Source organism: Anopheles nili, chromosome 3, assembly GCF_943737925.1.
Source record: "Anopheles nili chromosome 3, idAnoNiliSN_F5_01, whole genome shotgun sequence".
NCBI lineage: Eukaryota > Metazoa > Arthropoda > Insecta > Diptera > Culicidae > Anopheles > Anopheles nili.
The window spans coordinates 60841653-60867222 of NC_071292.1; the positions used below are offsets into that span (position 1 = coordinate 60841653).

A 25570-nucleotide genomic window follows, 5' to 3' on the forward strand; every position below is an offset into this window, starting at 1 on the left:
CAGATAAGAACACCGCACCGCACGAGTCCTAAAGTCCGTCTGAAACAGAATTAGAGCAAAACGAAAAATTAATCAAACGGCCACGCAGCAGATGCTATCCACGGGAACCAAAGTGAAGCTAAAGAATGTGATCAATTCATACACATATGCACATACCGTCGGACACAATCACACACTCCCTGGCCACGTGGAACGTTTTCAGCTATCTGTTGGAATTTTCACATTTGCCAAAGCGCATATTATCGGTTCACAAATCACATCCCCGTCCCTGTGCTGCAGTGAAATGGAAGGAGAGAAAAAGATGCGGTTGAGTTGTTCGGAGCAAGATGCGCTTTGCGAAACGATGTTTAGATTATACGTACTTTTTTTTATCAGATTTATTTTGCCTTACACAATGTACAAAACAAGAAAGCTCTACTGAAAGTAACCCAAGGTATCGGGAATGGCAGCGATTATCGCGATATTAGCTGTACACTAGCCACAGATTCTTTTACCGATTCGTATAGTATTGATTTTTTTTTTCTCGTTCGTTTATTATTTTAAACTTTTGTCCTTTCGGTTGTGTTTTCGACAGCGAGGTCTAGCTGTGGCAACGCAGGCCCCGTGTGTGAGCAACAAAAGCACGGAGTTCCCGTTTTCTTGATTGTTTCGCTTATGAGTTTTAGAGTATTTCTTCTAGTGCTTTATCGAGAAAAAAAAACACCCTCAGCTCATAACCTCTGGGGCAGAGATTAGAAGAGCTTCTTCTTCGGCGTTTGTTTCAGCGTAAAAACGAAACCGAACGAACGCCACGAGACGAGTGAGAGAAGAAGAGCAGCATACTTTTAAGTTGTTCTGCGCTTCCGCAGGCTGTGAGTCCGGCATGCATACGGTATCGCCATGTGTTATGTCGGTATACTAGTTTGGTTTTTGGTTGTGTCCCTCTTTGCGGTGCACACGAACCGAAACGCATCGTAACGGAAGGAACCGGAAAAAAAGGAGAACATGGGCCTAAAATGCAATTAATGTAAAGCTCACCCGCCGGTGCATACAGTCTGACGGCAATGTTTCCATAAGTTAAAACCGAAACACATACACACACACACACATTAACAACACATCTTGATGCATTTAGTGGAAAACATTACCCCCGCCTGCGTCACGCATGGTAGGGCGCTAGTAAATATCCGGAATAAACCCGCTACGATTAATCGGCGAGTCCTCCCCACGGAAGGTCCTTTAGTAGGGCGCAATCCCACGGCAGTACGGTTCTATAATTTTAAACGCTGGTGAATATTATACACATACTCTTTTCGATTGAAAAGTACATAGTTTTAGTTTCGCTTCATCCCTGCTACTCGCATCTATTATACCCATTCGTTCGTTTCGATTAGTGAGCGCCTCATTCGATCACCGCTGTTATTCCGGGCACACATGTTTTCCCCGTGGTGATCGTATCGTATATATATAGACTATATGGTCTAGCCTTTTCACACATTTCACACTCCCCTTAAATTGTTGATCGTGGGTGGTAGGGCAGGACGAACACACGATCGGTAAAGTATTGATATAAAGCATAGGTAAATTTTGTGTTTTATGATCCTCAGTTGTACCTTTAGCAGCAAGCAAATGTTGACTCTACAACTGAGCCTCGAAACCCACGTGCACTTTACGAGGGTTCGGAACAGCAAAAAGGCAAAACAAATAAACAATCTTCAAAGTAGCGTACACGTTTGTTTTATTATCGGTTGTTTTGTTCTACGTTTAGGTAGTAGTTTATCATTTCATTATGTTTTTTTTTTAATTTATTTCTCTTCTTTTTCTTTTTATTTCATTTTTCGACGACCCTGCAACTACTATTGAGCCCGTTAACTGGTTAACGTCACCAAAAGGATGCAACTGCTCGCAAATTGTTCGTTTCCTCTCAGGGATCAAACGGTTAAACGGACATATTCACAGGCGCACACGATCACAAAGCGCACCCCCGGATGCCCGCTGCTCACAGCAATCGAGATAGATAATCAAAAGCAGTAAAAGAAAATCGCTTTAGAGAAGCAAATTCTCCAAAACCATACCACGCAGAACAAATGTACCCGGTCGTGGGTTTGAAAAGCAATGATGGATCTTGTGTAGGAAGCTGCTGCGTCCACGCCACCAAAATTACACATAACACAGGAATGCATTTGCCCCATCGGGCGCCTGATCCAGCAGATAGAAAGCCGTCGCAAGCCGTTCGGTGATAGTATTAAACGTTTTTTTTTGGGTTGTTGTTCTATTTGCGTACGAGGTTTTGAGCCGTTTGTTAAGGTAGTGTGCAACAGTATAATAATACAAGCATTCACGCGTACACAGTTAAACAAGAAGAGGGGGGAGAGAGAGCAAAAAGTCGAACGTAGCAAAACTTGATTGATTGAGCCGCAAAGAGGAACTTCTAAAACAATAAACGCAAATCAAATTTCAAACCAGTTGCGAACGAGCGAAAGTTAAGCAAAACGTAAATTAATGCATAAAGCAGATACTTTAAAAGTAGATAAAAGGTAGTAGTTTAGAATAATAATTACGGACTGGTCGTTAGCCGACGAACAAACTCTCTCACACAACACCCACACACGCGCACGAGGCGCAGAATAGTTGCAACATTAGTAGGGACAGCTCGATAAAGCAATCTTCTAAAAGAAAATTCTGATCATAAAATTAGGTAGGCTGGCGTAGGTTGCCAGCAGCAGCATCTTTTTTCTAGTGAAAACAAAAAAAAACACAAGCCGCACGCAACAAACAGAATATCCCTGTGTCTCCTGCCAGGCCGTCGTGTTATAAACTTCAACAATTCAATTGATGAACAGGCAGTTTTTGCACTAGGCATGTTTTTCGCCCACGTGCGATCGGTTTATGTTTCTCTCTAACTAACGCGTAAACGTTGCTTGCACATTCAACAAACACAAAACAAAACAAAAACTAATGTTCGTACTCGTCCACCGCCGGGGACGAGACCACTAGACGTAGGCCAGACCTGGGGGAGGAAAATAAACCTACTAATATACTTAGCGTCGTAGTGAAGGAAAAAAAACCCCGCCCTACAGCGGTGGAAATTACAGATAGAAAAGACACAGTAGGAATCAATAGCAGTCGTCGTCGTCGTCGTTTTGAGGTATTAAAACAAATTAAAATCTACAAAAGCCGGTTTAAAACCGAGCGACTAGTTGTGTTGAACAGGCTAAGGCACAAACCTCGTTCTGTAGTGCGTACCCAACCCTAGAGGGCGAACGAATGGCAAACACCCACAAAGCATACCACTGCACGAGAGGGCGACTAATTACATTACAGAACTAAACCCGACTTTAGATGTATGAATGTTTGAATTTTTGATAGTTTAATAAGATCGATTTGGTTCTGACGTAAATGTGATATTGAGGCGCGAAGGAGTTGAGGAGAGATAAGGCGAGCGAAAGCAAACCAAAAAACAGAAAACCACGGAATAGCGAGCCGGAATGATGGAATGGTGTTTTGAGTATCTAAGCATAAGGTAACCTAATTGAAGCAAAACGCACGGACATGTTTATAAGTATTTACGATACGAACAAATTGTAACAGGAAAGCGGGCAATCGTCTAGCAATGTAAACACGGTAGTAGCAAAACAAACACGAAAAACGGTTCGGCGCGCTCTGTGAACTCTTTGTATTTTTCCGACCTTTTTGGCGCCGCGCGCGAGAAAGAAGTGTGCTGTTTATGGATACATTTTTTTTGTTTGTTTGGTGTGTGTAACGTATGCGAGGATGTAAGGATGTACTGACCGCAGTCATCGCAGTTGTGACTTTAAGCACACGTGCGCAACGTTTTTTCTTAACCTACGCAAGAACACAACTCTAGCATATAATGTAGTGTAACAATCTTGAGCAAGCATAGGAGGGGGGAAAAAACCGCAAACAAACAGCGACAAAACGATAAGAAACTGATAGGCAAATCGTTTTTTTTTTCTTCTCGTAACAACTCCACAAGCAGCGCAGGTGGTTTTTAATCCTGATTCGAAAGTGCGTAGAAAATGAAAGGAATTTGTTGCAAATAAGCGAGGGGAAAAGCTCGGTACTATCCAAGGAAATGGATCTGTTAGCACTTCGTTCGTGTTTGGTTACGTTTCAGAGACCGCTCGGTGCGCGTTTATTAACCGCCGCAGTCCTAGGTGCATGGAATTTCTAGCGTCGGCTCCAAACACGCCACAAGCAAGGATAGATTAGCTCTTAGAAAAAACACACTCACGCAGGTGTAGCAAACACAACGGGGCCACCAGTGGTACCCTTGTTGCCGGTGTTGTCCCCCGTTTTGTTCGTTTCGTTCCTTGAAAGTAAAAGCGCACCTTCTATCGCGTTCCGTAACATACTAGCAGATAGTCGTAGTCAGAAGAACGAAAGAAAGAAAAGAAAAAAATATAACAGTTACGCGTTAGCATTCCGATCTAGTAGGCCAGAAGGTGGTTTTTGAAGTAGGCGCAAGCAAAAGCCAAAAACCAACCGTTAAACTATGGAGCATTATCCAGTTTTCGTCGGATTTGCCATCCCACAATAGGTCACAGGTCGTTCTGTAGGGCAAGCTCTAAACTAAACCATCCTTTACACCATGGGGGTAACTTATCGGGCAACCGCCGTTTAGCGTAGAAGCATAATTCAATCTTTAGTAGCGACACATTCGACTGACATTCCTTGCGGTTTAATCGAACCAATCGTAAAGAAATCTAGCTGAAAACAGGACAAGGCCCCAATGATCGTTAAAGCATGTGAGAGAGGATCGGTTGATCGTTTTCTTTCGCGTTAATCCTTGACTTGCACGTTTAGGTATCAGACGCCATCAAAGGTAAATTTATTTCCACCCCCACACGTGATGCACACATTACACCCCCCCACTAGCATTTCTCAATACCGTCCCCGGAAGAAGCAAATAAAGGGATCGTTAGGAGCGATCGCATCGCTTGCATCTCTTCCCACACGTTGCTCATAATTTTCATCGTGACGAGCTTTCTTTTTTGCCTACAACAAGACAGAGAGAGAGAGAGAAGTAGAGAAAGGATTCAGGATTAGGTTCGTGGTGCAGGCGAGGAAAAATTAGGAAAAGCTCAGCGCGCTCAGGTTACGGCACGATTTTTTAACGCAAACACGCGCACAAACACACACACACACGCAAACGCACAAGTATGCACGCTCCCATCCCACAAATTTCGTCCATAGTTTTACTGACAACAATAACAAAGAGAAAAAAAAGGTTAAGGAATAAAAACTCACAGGTGACTCGAGGCGTGAGGGCAGCTAGAGCCGGAGGTTAGAACCGCGGTTAAGGTGAAGCGGCCACTGGACATCCCTGGGAGAAAGAAAGGTAGAAGGAAAACGAGTCACCAGCCTTTCCCGCTAGCTGATAAGAAAGAGAGAGAGAGAGAGAGAGCGCGAGCAGCCAATATGCAGATTTTCCTCCAGCTTTTGATCGCCAGCACGCATCGCTATTTGTGTTTGTGGCCAATCTATCGAAGCGAATGGCGAACGCGTGGGAACTTGGAAAGGATACGCGCGCATGCGGCTACCGTCGAACGGGACTACGCAAACGAGAAACGCATGCTGAAACCGGCGGGCACGGAGAATAAAAGAAAGCAGGAGCCAGCAGGCTCCGAACGCGTACGAGGCGCGAAACGCGTTTAAATCTTTCATATTTTTGTAAATAGTTTTTAAAACAACACAACTGGTTGCGTGGGGATGCGAGGGATACGCGAGCCGCGGGAATGCGATCGGAACGCGTACGCGCAAGCGCAAAAGCGGAAACAGGAAATGATAATGATGATAGCAAGCGTAGGGCAGGCGCGCGCGGTGGTAGGGAAAGAAGGAAGGAAACAAAACAGGCAAATATTGTTTATTTATTAAACTTTAAATAAATAACAAACAAACAAACACAAAAAAATGGTATAAGACGGCCAGAGATCCACTTGGGATGTGGGCAGGGAAGCGTCCCGTCGTCGCACGGGACATGGAAAAGCAGGAAGGAGCGGCGGTGGAGTAACTAAATAATTAAATGAATAAATACAAACAATTCAGTGAACTGTAATCTTGGTGTTTCGCATTTTTTTTACGAATTTTCCGAAAATTTTCGTCCGCTTTTCACCTCGTTCTCGCCTTCAGGGCAAAACACGGCAAATGAGAGAAAAAAACGATGCAAAAAAGGTTGAAAAAAATCCCGGCCAAAATATGCTCAAAGCGCACGGCAGGTCAAAAGATGTGAAAAAAAAAGTTTTTTTTCAAAATTATAAAAAACTTGAAAATTTTTAAAATTTTTTAAATTATTAAAAAAAATAAATTTTTAAAAAAAAAATAAAATTTAAAAAAAAATCCGGGTCGAATACCCCCTTAAGGTTTGGTCGCAGTAGAGCACCCCCTTAATTTGGGCCCCGGGCGGTTACCTACCTGGCTCCTGCGCTCCTGTTACTTGCGCTGCGAAAAAGTCCAAATTTTGGTCCCAAAATCGGCCCCAAAATCGGACTTTTTCGCAGCACAAGTAACAGGAGCGCAGGAGCCAGGTAGGTAACCGCCCAGGGCCCAAATTAAGGGGGTGCTCTACTGCGACAATATTTTAAGGGGGCATTCTACTTTTGATTTTTTTAAGGGGGCATTCTACTTTTTATTTTTTAAGGGGGCATTCTACTTTTTATTTTTTTAAGGGGGCATTCTACTTTTTATTTTTTTAAGGGGGTGTTCTACTTTTTAATTTTTTTTTTAAATTTAATTTTTAATAAATATAAGGATTTTAAAAAATTTAACAATTTCAAAGGTAATATTTTTTCATCATTATTTTATTGGTTTGGTCTTTAAAAAGGCCCCTAATAATTACCTTTTAAACGAGTTTGCGCGTATTTCTCAATAATTTAAAACACGATTCATTTCAATTGGCACACTTATAATCTTTATTCAGTTATTTTTTTTTACAAAGTGTTACATATTTTTAACGCATTTTTAACCGCAAAAAATCTTCTTTTCCGTATGAATGTTAAAATAATAAAGCAATTGCGTCCGTTTGCTGCTCGTATAACAATCATTTTTCGTTGCTCTGTTTACCTAACCTCTTTTTAAGCGTTTTACAATTGTATCACGGTTTTGACGTTCAATCTAATATTATAGCACACGTTTGACATTTCCTTATTCCGCCGGGTGTTGGAAAATCGCGAGAAATATCCGTATTTCGTCTTCTAAACGCTACTTTTTGCTCATTAACAAGCAAGAATTCCGTCTTAATTATTATGTAACATGGCAGTGTTCGCTTGATGTCGATTATGTTCACAAAAAGCCTTGTTTTTCGCGTGCAATCTTCTCTTGTTTCTACGCTTTCTCGTCGCTTCGCCATAGGTACGTAGCGTGATATCAAATGTATCGTGTGTAAATTACAATCGACCGTCTTGTTATTGATTTCTGCAATCATGATCAATCCGCAATTACGTTTCGATAGTTATTTCTATTCCTTATTCCCAACTTAACACGAGCCGCACACTCTCTGTTTTCTCAGAACCTTCCATAACTTTCACCTACATGAGCGTAGAGCATATAAACATTCATTCCCTGCTTGAGAGTGTACGTACGTAACTTCGCTCAATCGAATTGCACAAGCATGCGCTCTCTCTCTCTCTCTCGCTCTCTCCTTTCTCTTGTTTTTGCTCAATTTCACAACCTTTTTCTCGTACAACGGGATCACAGGCGGGCGTATTTTGATTTACGGTATCGTTTGTAACAAAACACAAACTGTTTACATAAACATTGCGCGTAAAATTTGCCGTTATTTGTCTAGTGTTTGAAAGGCAGTGCAACAGAATAAAATCTACTGAAACTTAGTGGACTTTTTAAGCTGCCGATAACCGAATTACTACTACCGTGCATGTGATGCAATCGGACAAAAATGCAAGCACATGTTTTCGATCGATCGCAGTGAACATTCGAATGCCACTGTGCGTATCGCGAGAGAGAGAGAGAGAGAGAAAAGGAAAATGAGAGCGCGTTTGTGAGAGAGAGAAAGAGAACGGCTTGAAAGGGGAGCCCTAACTTTTTTTGGAATGCTCTGGGTTTTCGCGGATTTCCGCGCGCGCTTGCTCTCTCAGACAAAGTTTGACAGCGCGTGAGTGCGGTTGGCCAGTTCGCAAACGCAGCGAGTTTTTTTGGGTCGTCGTCGTCGCCGTCCTCGTTGACGTCGGTTAGGTTTCTTCTACGGTCCTCTGTTTCTTCCCTCCCAAATTTTCCTGTTATACGCCCAGGTCCTATCCTCACACATCGCCAGCCATTAGAGGCTTTTAACCGCGCCTAGGTTTTTTTTCGCGTTTCCGCAAACGCACGCACGCGCGCGCGTGTGTACACTCCCGCACCATTGGTTGTCTACTGCTCACGCAATTGCGGTAAATCCGTCAAATATCGCCCCACAGCAACAGCACCAGCATCACCGGCCGTAGTGTGTGTCCCGTTCCGTCGGTGTGTCGGATCCACCGCGAACGTCGTTTATCGAATTTGCTGCCGCTGCCGTTGCTGCTGCTGCGTCCAAGTGCGTCGTGTGGCGGCCCATCATCGGTCGATCGTCACGTCACCACGACCACGAGCCGTGTCGTCGTCGTCGTCGTCGGCGTGGCAACGAAACGCACACTCGTCGGTGACCGCGGTGATCGGCGGTTCGGCTGTTTGTGGTCCATTCCCGGTGGTCACCAATCCATCGCGTTCCATCCACATCGGTGCTGGTGTGTGCGATAAGCCACGGTGGTTTCTGCAATCGGCCACTGCTGCTGCTACGGTCGATAAGCGTCATCGACGCACCATCACATCATCATCCGGTGGCTGTGACGTGTCCGTCGTGTCGAGTGAACCCAAAATGTCGCCATCTGCCAGTGCCGCATCTGCCGGCAAGCCCGAATTCCAGCGGCTACCGACGAACGTGCTTCCGGAGCACTATGAGCTGACGTTGAAACCGAATCTGACCGCGCTCACGTTCGAGGGCAACACCACCGTCCAGCTGAAAGTAAGTAAAAGAAGAAAGGAAGAAAGAAAGAATAACTAAGGGCACTTTTTTGGGGCGCGCCATTTTGAGGGGGTCTTAGACCGGCCGAGCGCGTTTCGGGGCAACACGTTTTGTTGATTTAACGCCCGTTTGAGATAACACAAAAAGTCCGCGCAGATTCCGAGAGCACAAGTATCTTTGTGTGGGTGTGGGTATGTGAGAGAGAAAGAGAGCACTAACAGGGCTGCAGCCGGTGGGATTGGCCGTGTGCACTATTTGTCGTAGTACGTGTCAAATGGCAAACACTGTAAACGCGGCACCCGCGGGAATAATTACACTTAGATAAACAGCCTTTTGAAGGAAAGTTCCCCTTCTGAGAGATAAGATACACCGGGCGGTTCAGGTTTTCAGCTCGAACGAAGCGTGCACTGTTGCCTTGGATTGGTTCGACTGTCACGATTACGTTGGCTTAGTAGGCTGTTTTCTCTTTGTTTTGTAGTAGACAGCTGTCAAACGCTTTTGCCACAGGGTGTGTATGTTTGGAAATGCCTTTTTGGTTTTGTTCGCTATAAGCGAACTAATAATTTTGCTCAAAGAACGAGTAAAAAACCCTTCGAAACTCATCCGATAGCAGAGTTCATCGACCTTTTCCCGTGTATCCCCCCACGAACCAGCTCTTCCGTCGCCGCAATGCAGCAATCCTTTTTTATTGGTCCCAGAGAGCACACACAAACACGCTTCGTCCTGCAGTTTTTCATGCCACCAAATCGATCGAAAAAAAGCACGTTCCCGGCAGTTGGGGGAAAGCAACGGTGGTGGTGAACCCTTTGGCAATAACCACCCACCCAACCCAACCCACTGTAGATTCAGTGCGAAAAACACCCACGCCGGGGGTGTGCCTTTGATTCCTTCGTAGCGTGAGTCGTCAACCCTTTGCTTCTTTTCTTGCTGCTCCCACCCAACCAACGGCGAGACTGGCAACAATTTGTACGCGGAATGCTTGTGAATTGCGAGCAACAACCGACCAAAAGGCGCGAACGGGCCAAGCGAAGCAAAAAAAAAAACGAAGCCCCAAGCACAACAACAAAAAGCCAGGCACCCACTTTCACTTCAGACCGCGGTCAAGTGGCGCTAGGGTGTCTGCCGCGTGGCGAAACGCGAGCCCCCAAAAAGCGCCACGTTTTAGCGGTGGTTGTTAAATTCCACAACACTTCCTCTGTGGGAAGGTGGGAGAGAGAGAGAGAGAGAAAAGAAATGAAGCCAACTACGGTGTGGAAGGGAGGTGACGATCGACACGTGATCGTAAAATTCGTTTTGCAACGGGACCCGATGGGGAAGCCGTCTTTATGTTTTACGGCGTGCGTTTATGGTGGGAATTTAGCAACCGTTTGATCGTAAAAGTTGTGCGGTTTGAAAAGCAATTATGTTCCTTGCTTCCTTTCCCAAAAACACCCAGTGGAATCGTGATCTAATCCTTAAACAAAACACAATAAAAACTACCCAATCGATCGCGGTGCAATAAATGCATGTTGATCGGCAAAACATCGTGTATGTTGATGTTGGGTTGCATCCTTCCTGGAATAGCCTCTTCGGTGAGGTAATGTCCCTTCTACCCACGCACGATCACTGCGGGGGTTGCGAAAAACAAACAAATACACCACCAAAACAACCCCCACGATCGCATACGCGCGTGTATTGGCGATCATGAAAACCCATGCGCATTATGGAATCAAAGCGAAAGAGGATGGAAGTTTTATGGGGGTTGGATGGATGGTAATAATACACACAAAACCCCCACCTGCAGTGTATTCTACTCCTCCCCGCGGTTGCGTTGACATTCAACCGGTAAATGGTGGTAAATAAAACAACATAACGGTACCGGCTGCCGGGAAGGATCGAATCGAATTAGCATAGCGAAACAGATGCTATGCTGCTGCTGATGGTCCGGTTGGGCCACAGGGGCCTGAGAAAGGGCCACAGGGTGGTGATGCAACGTTTCAAGTACCCGCGTGTTGGCTGTGGCCTGCCGTAGGGTATATTAGCCGCTGGGGGGGGAATGCTGGCACATTCGATTAATGGGGGGTGCTGGATGTGGGCGTGCTTTTTTTCTCTATAGACCAACCCACATTGGCCACACTGTTGCAAGTGACATTTAAACGGCGGATGCTTCAACCGCCACTCGAGCAATTGCTTCCCGCTGGTGCAACATAACAGTGCTCCGCTCTGGAACAGCGAATGCATCGTTGCAGCTGAAAGGGAAACGAACTGCGCAGCACTGTGTTAACATTGTTCACGATCAGTTGGAATTATTAGGGAGAAATTGTCGCGATTGAAGGGGTCTCTGGGCATGGTATGAAGACTATTTTACGATTTGTTTCAAAATGTTTTACCAATCAAATGACTTCTTACATACGTTTCGATCTTACATACGATTCTTACGTACGTTGGGATCGTTTTCCACCCCCCCATTTCTGGCGTGCTTTTTGCTAATCCACCCCCAATACGTGTACGCCCTCGTGTCACGTGGAGCAGCGTGCCAGGACCGGTTCCACCGCGGTGGTACAATGCGAGGGACAGGCGGCTTTTTTTAATATTGTTTCTTTGTGGCGCGCCGCTTGAAGGTGTGTGGAGGCCTTTCGCCTTCCGTGGGTTGAGAAATTGGCCGTGCGAATTGGAATCGGTGCCATAGCATAAATCAACAACGACACGGTGGCACCACACGCCGGGAGTTCCTTCGCGTTCGTCAGCTGTCACGGTTACCAGAGCGGGGGCGTTCTGGGAGGTTCATTTTCAAACGCCACCCACGCGTGACCATGGCGAAAACGTGCCCGGTAGCGATGGAAACTAATTGCCACATGGGGGTCCGTCCCGTTTGCGGAAGGACACAACCCGGACGGAATGCAATTAACCAGAGACCAAACCAGAGGCTTTTTAGAAGGGGGATCATTAGATTTTCCTGGAAAATAAATTATGCTTTTTTTTCCCTTCCTTGTTGCCTCTCAAAGGGTCAGGGTATAATAATTTGCAATCCTCCATCGGGGGACCATGTTGCGTTTCGGTGAATCTCGCCGCAATTTAAATCCCAAATATATGGCGCATGTCTGCGTGTGTGTGTTTTTTTGTTGATGGTGGTTTGGAGTGGAACAAACGACCCTCTAAACACCCGTCAGGTTCCGCAGATAACGATGTGCGATGTGTCCTAGCCCCAGTGCCGCATTAATTTTGAGCCGCATCCAGTCGAGAGGATCGCCTTTTTTGTTGCTGTTAGACTCTATTTTTTTCAACAAATTGGCCATCCCAATCCCCCTTCATACCATCGGCTTGGATCGCTAATGATAATCATCTGTTAGGTTTATGTATGTATTATGTGTGTATGGCGGATCCCTCGAATGGATCTGCCAGCCACGGGACGAACGCAAATGAGCCTCAAAAAGGTATGGGGCGGATCCGGATCCCAAAGCGGACGGAAATGGATAGGTCCTAAATTTGCGGTCCCTTCAGCTTAAACGGGCTCGGGTTTCACATTCTCACCTGTTTTGGCTTTTTTTTTGCGTTGTGTGCTTTCTCCTTCGTCCAAGCGTTGTCCATTTGATCGGTGATGTTAACGAGCTCGGTCCTAGGGACGAGAGAAAAATCTTGATTAATCTAAGAGGAACCCTTTCCAATTTGTTTACTAATGTACGTCGAAAAAAAAACAAACACCTAATTCTCGATAGAACACGCAGGATATGGTTGTAGTTCATTAAAGAAAAATCCTAACAATCGTTTAACGCCTTCCTTTTAAAAGGTCTCGATGTTCACCTCGATGTACAGACATCGAGCCGTGCTCGAAAGCCTTTTGCCCTGCTCTACGGCACCGATCGGTCGGGAAAGGTCACAAATATACGTTACCGATTCCGATCACTAGCCGCACAATTTATGGCCCATTTTGTGCAATGATTTACCGCAGCGCACCACCGATTATGAGCCGAAGATAAAAGGGAAAGGGCTCATGCAAAAGCGCACGAATCGCCAACCCCCACCTTTTTTCCGATTGCGGTGTGTGGTTTTCCAGGCAAGAAACCCGGTTGAGGGAGGACAGGATTCTCGTTGGAATTTATCGTCCGCGTGCCTGCGGCTGTAACGCGACCGCGGTGGCATTCGCTGGTACGGTGGTAAAGATTACTTCCTGCTTACCTGCTTACCGGGAGCCTTTCTAATGGTTCTTTTACTTTCACTGCCAGTCGCCAGTCACAGGTTGGTGGGCGCACAAATTGGACCCGCCGCTCATTTACCGTACGCGGTTGTACTAATCATAAACAGTCCGCTTATCTGCGTGATCGTCCTGGAGGATCGGTTCGTGGCTGGTTCGTGAGAAAATTAGCATCCTTTTTGTGCTGTCAGAAAGCCTTTTTATCGCTTTCCCACGGATTCGCTCACTGAGGAAGGTTTATTAATGAGTGCGGTTTGTGAAACAAAGACCAAAGATTAGACACTTTCCAGGAGGAAATAAAAACGCCTTGCAGGCATTCTTATGACACTTCTGTGCCATAATTTAGCACCAAACGTGCTCGAAGCCACCGTGAGCCTTTTATGGCTCGTTCGTTTTTTTTTTGTTTCTAGCCACACAACCAATCCGCCAGATGATCAATGAAACGACCAAGCTCGAAGTCTCTGAAGCGACGCACGTTTCCAAACCCAAACCAAAAAAAAGGATTCGCCGACCCACGCGCGATCGCGACACCTAACGAAACGCGGCCAGTTCCCACGAATCGCGCACGGGTTCGGTCAGGTCGAGAGGGTGAACAACGGCTGTGGCTGAGTTCCAAAAAACAGGTTTCAAAAGTTCGGAGCTCCAAGTCGATTGTCCAGACCGATCCGGACAATGCCGAATGCGCTCGGTGCGTGAAGGAACGGGAGTAATACGACGACGGGTGTTCCTTGGTGGCTGAATGTCGCGGAAGGACGACGCTGTTGTTGTGCGCGATTGCTGCAAATTCAGAAAATATTCGCCCCTTCCCCAAAACCGGAATGACCGGCCAGTGGATGATGGCGGATGGGGGAGAGAAACGCGAAACGCGGCCAAGAACGCCAAGCTCTCAAGAAGCCAAAAAGCACGAGCCGGCGAATGAATGAAACGAAAGCAAAAGTCCGCAACGGCAGAAGCGTTGATGAGGATTGGGTTGTACTAAAAGTGAGCACTCTTTTACAGTCGTTTAGACACACTTTGGTACGATTTTTGGATTTTTGTGTTGAAGATCCTATTCAAGGAGAGCCTTAATAAGGAGCTCGATCACTTGATCCTTCTGCTCGAGCTCCTGCTGATGCAAATCGCCTGCCATAAATGCTATCTCGAGACGCCCAATGACGAACATTGTGTTGTCTTTTCACCGTCCGTGCCGTTGAACTGACCCGGCGTACTTCGTAACATGCGTTTTCCCACCCGTTTGCGGTGCATTTTCGCTCGATCGGTTGTTTGTTGACGCTCGCTGAACGAACGGGGAGGCCATTCTGCAAGGGTAAATGACCTTGCCTTGTTTCAACGGCAAACAACTGACCGGTGCATAAGAAAAGAAGAAAAGAGGGTGGTGAAAACCGGGCTTCCCACCTCCTCAAAAAATGCTTCGTACAAAAATAAATTGTGGATTGCGCGCATTTGGCGTGGGGCGCCCTCATTTTGGGGGGGTTAAAAACCAACGGGTCTTTTGGGAGGGAGTCAAGCGTGATGGTCGTGTCTGTTTCCACGCGGGAAGGAAAAGCGTCGACCTTTCCGCTGTTTACGGCATGTACCGTTGTGTGCTTACGCGCGACCCTCCGTTTGGGGGGATTTTTTGTTGTTGTTGCACAACTTGGAGATTATGACCCTGCAAGGCACCTTCAAGAAGGTGAAGGTGACTACTCGCCTTATCTGCTTGAGCCTATGGCTAGAGGACATTCCGAGTGGGTAGATGAATGAGATCTAACTTCAAAAAAGGACGAAAAGCTAATATCCTTCCCATGCTACACTCTGTTCCACAGATCAACTCGGCAACGGATCGCATTACCCTGAACGCTCTAGACCTGAAGATCGGCAAAGCGACGGTATCGTTCAGCGATCGAACGCTCACCTCCAAGGACATACAGTTCGATGCGGGCCAGGAGACGGCATGTTTCGTGTTCGAAACGGAGATCCCACCCGGGAAAGCGTCCCTAGCGGTGGAGTTCACCGGCGAACTGAACGACAAGATGAAGGGTTTCTACCGCAGCAAGTACTTCTCGGCGAGCGGTGAAGAACGATACGCGGGTGTGACGCAGTTCGAAGCGACGGACGCTCGCCGATGCTTCCCGTGTTGGGACGAACCGGCCATAAAGGCCACCTTCGATATCACGCTGGTCGTACCGAAGGACCGTGTGGCACTTTCGAACATGCCGGTGCGTGAGGAAAAACCCGCCGAAGCGGACGAAACGCTGCGTGTGTTGCACTTTGACCGAACACCCGTCATGTCGACGTACCTGGTCGCGGTGGTGGTCGGTGAGTACGACTACGTGGAGGATAAGTCCACCGATGGGGTGCTGGTGAGGGTGTACACACCGGTTGGGAAGCGCGAGCAGGGTCGATTTGCGCTGGATGTCGCGACGAAGGTGCTGCCGTATTACAAGGATTACTTCAACATCGCTTACCCGCTGCCGAAGATGGATCTGATCGCCATTTCGGACTTCTCGGCTGGTGCCATGGAGAACTGGGGACTGATCACGTACCGCGAGACGTTCGTGCTGGTTGATCCGGAGAATACTTCCCTCATCCGAAAGCAATCGATCGCGTTGACGGTGGGACACGAGATCGCCCATCAGTGGTTCGGGAATCTCGTCACGATGGAGTGGTGGACGCATCTGTGGCTGAACGAGGGTTACGCGTCGTTTGTGGAGTTCCTGTGCGTTGATCACCTGTTCCCGGACTACGACATCTGGACGCAGTTCGTGACGGATATGTACACGCGTGCGCTTGAGCTCGATTGCTTGCGGAATTCGCATCCGATCGAGGTGCCAGTTGGTCACCCGTCCGAGATCGATGAGATCTTTGACGAGATCAGCTACAACAAGGGTGCGAGTGTGATCCGGATGCTGCACCATTACATCGGGGACGAGGACTTCAAGAAGGGCATGCACGTGTACCTGACGCGACATCAGTACCGCAACACGAGCACGGAGGATCTGTGGCATGCGCTGCAGGAAGCGAGCAGTAAGCCGGTTGGGGCGGTGATGTCGACCTGGATCAAGCAGATGGGTTTCCCGGTGGTGCGTGTGTTGTCCTCGAAACCGCTCGAAGGCAACCGGCGGTTGTTGCGGATCGCACAGGAGAAGTTCTGTGCCGATGGGTGTCAACCGGCTAAACCGTTCCGGTGGCTTATCCCGATCAACGTGTCAACGCCGGGTGCGGCTTATGCTGTCTCCACTGTGTTGGAAGCGGATTCGGCCGAAATAACGGTGGAAGGTGTTGGAGAGAAGGACTGGGTTAAGATCAACCCCGGTACAATCGGGTATTATCGCACGCAATACCCGGCTGAGATGCTGGAGCAGTTCCTGCCAGCGATCAAGGACATGACGTTGCCACCGCTCGATCGGCTTGGGCTGATCGACGATCTGTTCGCGTTGGTGCAAGCAGGCAAAAGTGCCACCGTAGATGTAAGTGTGCAGGAGATTGCGTTTAGAATCATGTCACTGAGATTTTTGCTTGATTTGAACACCCCTTTTTTAGGCCCTGAAAGTGATCGATGCTTACCGGAACGAGAGCAACTACACCGTTTGGTCTTCGATCACAAATTGCCTGGCGAAATTGCAGCTTCTGCTTGCTCACACGCCCGTCGAGGCTCAATTCGCGGCGTACGGCGTGCGATTGTACCAACCGGTCGCGGAAAAACTCGGATGGGATGTGAAACCTGGCGAGAGCCATCTGGACACGCTGCTGCGCTCGCTCGTCCTCGGTCGGTTGGTGTCTTTCGGTTGTCCAAAAACGGTAGCGGAAGGCAAACGAAGGTAAGAGGGCAACGGCAACGTGACAGCATGGATAAGGCAGCATTTTCTAATCATGATCCCTTGTACCACCCTCCACAGGTTCGAGGAACACGCGCAAAACAAACGTGTCCTGCCGGCTGATCTCCGTAGCACCTGCTACCGAGCCGTACTGCAAAACGGCGATCTCGCGACATACAACGAGATGCTACGGCTGTACCGAGCGACCGACCTACACGAGGAAAAGGATCGTATCTCGCGCGCCCTCGGCTCGATCGGTAACGTTGACATCCTACGCAAGGTGATCGACTTCGCGATGTCGGAAGAAGTCCGCGCCCAGGACGCAGTGTTCGTGATCGTATCGGTCGCGCTCAATCCGAAAGGCCGCGATATGGCGTGGGAGTACTTCTGCGGGCGATGGGAGGTGTTGCTGCACCAGTACGAGGGTGGTTTTCTGCTCGCTCGCCTAATCAAGTACCTGACGGAGAACTTCTCGACGGAGGAGCGAGCGCTCGAGGTGGAGCGGTTCTTCCGCGAGCACGAGTTCCCTGGTACCGAGCGAACCGTATCGCAGTCGATCGAAACGATCCGGCTGAATGCTGACTGGATGCGGCGTGATCTCGATGCCATTGCCGCGTACTTGAAGCAACAGGAGCAGCAGTAAACTGTTCCGGCGCGTTCAAAACCTTCCGGTTCGTGCCATCGTGCCACGAGTGAGGATCGCGGCGGTGCCCACTTCCCGTTCAAAGCGAGCTTCTAAAGGATGATCAAATACACAGCGGGGAGACATTTTCAGAAGTTCCCCTAGTGAGTGCGTAACCGACAGGGAACACAGAAAAAAAGGGATGTAATCAAACGTATAGGGCATCTCCACTTGCAGAATACGCTGCTTAACAGGGAAAATGGAGGGAAAACAGCCTTACGAACCGAGTGTTCAGATTTTTGTTACGTTGTTTTTTTTGTTTCATTGTTTTTTCTTCTTCTTTTTGTTCTTGTTACGCTCCAAGAGATCGATTGCATGCGGATCAATGCAAAATTTGTACAACGTGCGTGCGTAGCTACTTTGGCTACTAGTGGCTAAAGACACACGCGGCATCTTCTGGAACCGTCGTCAGTTTTGCATTTAGGCGAAAGTTAGTGAGTGCGTTCGTTTCGATGCTCCATGCGAGGATATTTAAAAGTCAAGAGCAAATTTGCAGTGCAAATAGGAAGCAGCATTTAATGGAAAACTAGCAGGGGCAAGGCAAAACTTGGCGGTTCCCTTACAAAAGCTAGGAACACGTTCAAAAGAGCGTTCATTATCTTTAGAGGCATGTCGACAGGAAGCGAATATTCTTCCGTCAGGCCCGCCTCTAACCCCGCTCGGTGCGTTGTTCTTTTGTGCTTACTTTTTTCTCGTTTGTTTGTTTGTTTTTTTTTGTGGTTTGTTCGTCGAGAAGGCAAAGCCAACACAAGGTGCAAAAAGAAATTTTGCATCGCGCGAACGTTGCAGCAGCGTAAATATCACACAGAGCAGAGGGTAGAAAAGCGGAAATACCTAGTTTGTAGCTTTATTTTAACGTGAGCAATAAAAACATCTACTTTACGTCACTTACGTAGAATGTGTGTTGGGTTTTATTTTGTTTCTTTTGATGACGATAAATTTGTTGGATATACGAACCTTGCTATTCATGAAGAAAGATCAATTGCAACAAGCACGGAACAAAGTCGCGAGAAGCGAACTATCGTTTTTTATGAGCACTATAGAGACCAGCGCCTAAGTCGGCATGGTCGACATATTTAACCAAATGCGATGAGGTCGATATCGTGCTGTTGCGCTATGCAACATGCATCACACATTTTATGCAATATACGACATCCTTTATCGTTATCCATTTGCGCCACACTGTTTTTTAAAATACAAATTTTCAAACAGGAATAAAGTTAGCATAAAATAGAAAATATCCAAATCAAGAACAAAATAAAGCATCTTCAGTATTCACCTTCATGTAACATATCCTGTTTAAATGGGTTTCAAACAATCATTTCCCACTAGTTCTTCGTATTGAACCATCTGTCTGATAAACTGTATTATGTCCATTGTTTTAAACAAAACAGACTAACATTCGAAAAAAAAACGCTACTTACAACCCCGTTGAACGGTAAAAATGCATGCAAGAAAATGCTTCAGTTGGTCTTTTGGCGCTTCACTGCTCACTCTCTACTTTCTGCAGCGCAATCGCGCTCTCTTCGCTCTCTTTGTCGCAGTTTTCTCTCCCACCCAGCTAAGGCCAGGCCTCCCCAAAAATTCCTTCCTATACCATGCGTCCAAACGGTTCTTATGCTTCCGTGTCCCGTGAACCGAGCGGACGTGTAACGTGATTCGTTCCACCCCAAAAACCGGGCCAAAATAAACCAACTCCCTAACGAGGCACCACGAGGATTGTTCTGCCAACCCCCGGCGCGTGGTGAGAGTGTTAGTGAACGGAGCGCTTTTCCAGCAGTGAAAGGTGAAAGGGAAATCCGTTTGAGCGCGTGGGGCGTGAAAAACCCATTCTGACACCAGCGATCGCCTTTGTCTCTCGCTCTTTGTCCGTTTGCCTTTCGCTCTCGGTCTCTCTCACTCTCTCCGATGCTCTGTGACATCATCGCCGTGGACGATATCGTTCAGGCTGCAGAGTAGGCTGTGTCGAAGATAAAGTGCGCTAGTGGACAAGTTGGTGAAGTCGTTGGTCGTAAAAATAAGGCTTTTCCTGGCGAGTGTTTGCTCTAAAGCACTACTAAATCATTCCGATCGAAGCGGTTCTCCTTTTGTACTGCGAATCTCAACCCCATCGTCAAGTCGTGTTAGAACGCGTGGAATTTGTGAGTAAATTTTGATCAATCATCAGGAATGTGCATCGTCAGCCGTCGGTGATCCGCCGGAGGGGATATTTTTACCGTGGAAAGGCTCGAACGCTCGAACGATGACGGAACCGGGAGTTTTCCGTCTCGTACTGTTTTTTCTTCCTTTTTTTTCGACCCTAAACTGCTGAGGTCATTGTGCTGTGAGTAAAACGCCAGACTGGGAAGAGGCGGCCATGTTCGATTTTTCCCCAGCCTACTTGGATGCTGCGAGGAAAAGCTCCTCGGGAAGACAACAAAGCAGACAGGTCCGGAAGTTCTCTCCCGGCTTGCCGGCTTAAGGTGGCTGGAGGCTCGCAGCACGTATTGATTTTTCCGCTCCGTCTGGACGAAGGGCAAAAAAATATTGTGGCGAAAAGCAGGCTTGTGAATAGGAATGCAAGTGCGATTTTCATTCGCCACAGATACACAAATCCAATCACATGCCCCAGCCTCGTTATAGCAACTTCCGACGCAACCTCGACTAAATGTACTAGAATTTTCTTCAAACAATCTGCCCCAGCAAAACACCATGTTAGGCCGAATAGACCAAACGATTCGCCAACGCGAGAACTCGCGCGAGTCGCACGCGATCAGGTTTCTTCCGCGAACCTTCGACTTGCCAAATACGGCTGAGCGGTTGCTCTTGAAACCGCACGACGTCCCTTGGACAAGCCACAGGCCAGTGGTATTTTCTCCGAAGCGATCCAAAGCCGGATGGCTGGACGGAAACGGAACAGCTTCACCGGCAGCTGGGGTGATTAAAGTTGTTTACAACGTTTTTCTCTTGATCAGAAATGTTTCGAGTGGGAGAAACATCCAGCAAACCGGACGATTCCTGATCCAATAGCATTCTATTGGAAGTATCAACAATTTATGTTATATGAATATATAAGGCTTCATATGATCGTAGGAAATCGTAGATCATGCTCGTCGGAAATATTCAAAATGGGGTGAAAACATATTTTCCCCTATCGCAGACACAAATATGACTCTAAAGTTGGTACAACCGTGAATATTTTCTCATCTTGCTCCCCAAAAAGGGTTCATTTTAATGCGTCACATTTGACTCATTTATATATTCCATCATCGTTGTTCATCGTTGATGGGTGGGTTGAAAATTTGCCTACATTAAGCAATGTTTTCGCCTTATACTCCTAAAACGGCTATCTCTGCTTTACGCCTTATACACGACCCTCCTTGCTAGATAAAGCTTCTAATTTATAGCCAACGAACCGAATAGCGCGCCACTTCGTCGTGAATGGCCATTTTCGGATTCGTCACGTCCCCTGTTTACGCATTCACGATGCGTTTTTGGTCTGTTTTTGTCCTCTCGTGTAGGTCGGCGGAGTTGCCTGGCGAAACATATTAGCTCGCGTGCCCGGGGATGATTCAAACACGCGACGCATTTTCCCGGCCCACGGCGATATTAATCCCACCCCAAGCAGTGGGGGGTTGATGAATTAATTTCCATCGACGCGCCATCGATCGAACGACGAGCAACCCACGAGAGTCGACCGATCTGCGATTTGCGTACCATATTTGGCCGATTGCTGACCCTTTGCGATCCTTCACAAGCCGTCCGATCACTAGACTTTACTCTCGAGGGAGTGAGGGCTCGTGGATCTAGTGTCCTTGGCCTGTTTTGAAGCGTCGTCGGTCACTCCAATGGCATACACCTTCCGGTCTTTTCTCCACCGGCGCACGATCGTGACCGAAGTGTCCAACAAGCGGATCCCAAAACCGGTCGATGAGTTGCATCGGTGGCCTCCCCAAACAACTCCCCGCACACCCAGCGGAAGACGTGGGCACGTAAATGCGCGCGTAAACGAAGGAATGATGACGTAAGTGCAACCTTCGCACCCAATCAGCGATCGTTTAACCCGATACCGGTTTGGTGGACTGCGGCTACCACAATCGAGTTGCCAAAATGCGCCCTCTCGATTTGAGTTGGGCTAGTTCGGTTTGCAGAAAGAAGAGCTGTAAACGAAACAGCTGGTCCAAATTATCAGACAAATCATCAATTAGATCCTTTTTCGTCGTTACGACAAATTAAGTGAGCATGGGTCGCCTTTTAACAGTCACACTACTGATTTGAGGAGTTGAAAGAGTCATCATCATCCAGCATCCATTGGATGGGGATCAAAATCAGCTGAAATTACCAGATGACATCAAGAGTCAGCTAGCGAAAGAGAGAGAGAGAGAGAGCGAGAGAACAGCTTACCTGACATGAGATGATAATCTGCGGATGCTGTGGATGAGAAAAAGGTGCGCTTCGCGTTCTCGCTCTCCGTTTTGTCTCTCTCCATTTCCCAGCGAGGAGAGAGAGAGAGCACACCGTGATGCGTTGTTTCCCCGTGTGGCGCTTTGGAGCCGCATTTTGCGGTTAAATTAGTCACTCTCCAAACAATGGAGCCTACCAGGGTGCGAGAGAGAAAACGAGAAAAGTGAGTAACGAAAGAGAGAGAAAGAGACCCTGTGCCGTTAGAAAATGATAGAAATGCAGTCATATGATTGTTCGCCTACTTCTCTCCGTGGATCAAACGCATCGAGAGTGTCGCTCTCGCTCTCTCTCTCATTTTCGTCACCTTTCAGGCTCTCTCTCTCGCTCAGTCGTGCTCTCCGCGAGTCTGTGGAACGTGGCCGCGGTGTGTTTCGCGTGTGGCCACGGACACTATTCGTGTACTCGAACGTCCAGCGGGCAGGTTAGTAATTCACGCGGCTCCCGGAGGTGTTTTCTTTGGTGTTTTTTTTACAATCGACGTGCGTTAGGCATCTCAAAGTGACGTTTTTTTGTCCCGATGGCTTTGAAAACCAATCGCAGCAAACCGACACCAACTGGCAGCGATTGTTTTCGGTTTCATTGGCGCCATTTGCAAGCCCACGGACAGTTTTGTGTGTTGTCGCGAACGATCAAATAGCCCTGGGGCAGTGGAAGTGGATCCAAGAGCGCACTAAAACCCCATAATTGCCCGCGACGAACGAACGCCCGTTTCCCCCGGTGGTGTGGTGTGTTTGTGTGTGCGTGCGAGTAAGATTGTGTGGTGTTCGTTTGGGAGGGGACTGACGGATTTCTTGTTGCTACAACAAGCGCGAAGAAGGGACCCGCGAAAGTCGCGAGTGAGGGAAAATCGGCGCAGTTCTTTTCCCTTGGCATTCCCCTTCCAGACACCCTCTCGTCTGTCGTGTGGTTGGTTCGAATTTTTATGTGTTCGGAATTTTGTGCCGGGTACCGCTCGAATTATGTGTCGTTGCGTGTTTTTTTTCCTCCCATCGCCACCCACTCGTAATATTGGCTCGTAATGCCGGCAGAGCGAAGGAATGGGTAGAATGGGTGGGTTTGTTGTTATGCTGCCAGCGACGCCGTCCCCACCGTGTATCGGGTTTCCACCCAGAAACGGACCCTCTCTACTGCAAGCCTTTTTGTGGGGGTGGCGGAAAGTAAAAGACACGAAACGGACCCACGGAACGGTATGAGTCATGCGCGCCCAAGGAGTCGCAAGTTGGATCAAACAAACACACCACTCTTCGAGAGGGGTGATTCATGTGGATGGGTAAATTGCTCGGGGCAAAAAGGGGCAGCAAAAAAAACCATCTCCACCCCGCGGGAAACCAGCGCCTTCCTAACGAGCCTTCGAACGATTGTGGCACGATTTATGCGACTCGCGAACCTGCTGGAACCCAGAGATATGCTATTTGCCCCCAAGGCACGACATACTCTGGTGGTTTCACATTCGCTGTAAAATCCATTTGCCACAGACGCAATCGCGAGCCACCCGGTGGTAATGGCGCAAAAAGAGGTTTTATATTTCCCCCCACAAAACACCGAATAGGGCACGCGAAAAAACAGATGATTCTACGATAAACAAACCGCCAACCGGCGGCCATCGTTATCTCGTGGTGGAATTTCGTGCCTATCATGACGCACGGGGTAGTGTTGTGAGGGGTGAGCAGGAAGGGAGTAGAGAGGAGGGGTTAGACCGCGCCCGTCTACCTGGCCCCAAAGGGGGGCCTTTCTTTGGCTCGTAGGGAGTCCATCTTTTTTTTCTCTCCTTTTTACCGTTGCCACCCCTTGCTGAGCGGGCGAACGAACGTGCGAGAATGAGAGCAAGAAATAGCGAGAAAGAGAAGGGAAAATCTCCCATACCCAACCCAATGCCAGCCCGTTATTGGGCTACGGTATAGCGTCTTCTCCGGCGTACCGTTGGATGTAATTAAGATTGAGACTGGCATACGTCTTGGTTGCACTCGGGAAAAAGGCCATACAGTTCCTTCCGGTTTTCCACGGGCCCCGCTGTTGAAGGTGTTGAATTGTTGGGTAAAGGTTTAGGCTAGAGGCGCCTTTCCAATCGGTGGAAATACCTGAGATAAAAGCCTTTGCCAAACCCAAAACCCAACTTATCGATTGTGCAAATGCTATCGTGAATGGATGGAAAAAGTAGAGCCAATTCATCTCTTTTTGTGTAACCCTGGACCGTTGCATTTGAGTTGGCTGAAGTGTCGGCATTGCATCATGCATCATACCCACCCTGCAATGCAGTTCAGTAAGCGATCACACAAGTGGCCAGAACATTGCAGGAACCCGGATCATCACTTAAGATAACACTAACTCAAGCTGGCGCGATCGACAGTTTCCGGATGTCGGAACCAACCCAAGACAAGTGCCAGACTCCCAGTTCGACTCACGTGTTAAACGAACCCGGCTAATAAACCACACGTACAACAATCCCAGCAAGCGTGCGGCCACGCGGAACGAAATCGACCTTAAAAGGAAAGGCCCGTCGACGACAGGTCTTCGCTTGGGCGAGTAAATACACCGCAAGAAGACGACAGGTTGCGGTTGTCTCTCCAGCCAAGCCGAACGCCCCAAAGGCGGTTCCAGATCGGTGAGCAAACGCAAACCCCCAGAGATCGTTGAAGGGGGTGCTACAAAAAGACAACTTCGAGAGGTCGATCGATCGGTCGATTCCGGAGCTCCAATCACCACCCCCGGCGTGTTGGGTTGATTCCGCCTTTCCACCCCAAACGTTCAAGCCGGAAAATGAAGCCAAACGTCAACCTCAAAAACCCACCCGATGATGTCCTGAATTCTTGGGGTTCAATGCAGCTCCAAACACGCCGCCAATCGGGGCACCTGTCTCGGTTGGCGTCAGGTATCTCCTGACGGTTGAACTTGGTGCTTTTGCAGCGCAACATGACCCCGTTTTTTTGTGCTCTCTCTTATTTTGTGGTGCTTCAGAACACCAACCGGAACGAAACGCGCCCTTCTTTCGATGACACACGGCAACGCAGGAATATGATACATCGGATGCGCCGGGGAATGCGCACTAGCAGCGCCAACCCCGATGCCCTTTATGGCCCTCTCACTCGTTGCCATTCTTGGCCACTACTTTTTTTTTATTTTTCACTCCAACGAGCGAACGAGCGGGAACCTATTTGGACGTGATTTAATTTCTCCTTAACCAAGCGCCACTAATTAACATATATCCATCACCATCGATCGTCGCAATCGTTTGTGCTTGGGTCCTTAGTCCGTTCGGCCGTTTGTTAGACGGGGGTGGTTTTTTTCTTCACTTTTTCCACCGTTCATCGTCACCAAACACACACGAGGTCCCACAGTCCTATCGATCGCTGTGGGAGCTCGTGGTAAGAACAAATACTTCTCAAAGCGACCTGGGGCGGGAGATCGATTAAGGAAACAGTAAAATAGCGTGGACCCTTACCGGGAGAATGAGGAGGTTAAATCAGTACGAGAGCGGCGGGAAG

General features: G+C 48.0%; 1 protein-coding gene across 1 annotated transcript; it reads left to right on the forward strand.

Annotated features, from left to right (window-relative positions):
- The first annotated feature begins 4591 nt into the window (after positions 1-4591).
- LOC128724754 (puromycin-sensitive aminopeptidase) lies at positions 4592-18305 on the forward strand. The gene is made up of 5 exons (XM_053818475.1): positions 4592-4597; positions 8732-8995; positions 14972-16615; positions 16689-16966; positions 17045-18305. The coding sequence occupies exons 1-5, from the start codon at positions 4592-4594 to the stop codon at positions 17604-17606; spliced, it is 2754 nt and encodes a 917-aa protein (XP_053674450.1). The 3' UTR covers positions 17607-18305.
- Positions 18306-25570: the final 7265 nt, after the last annotated feature.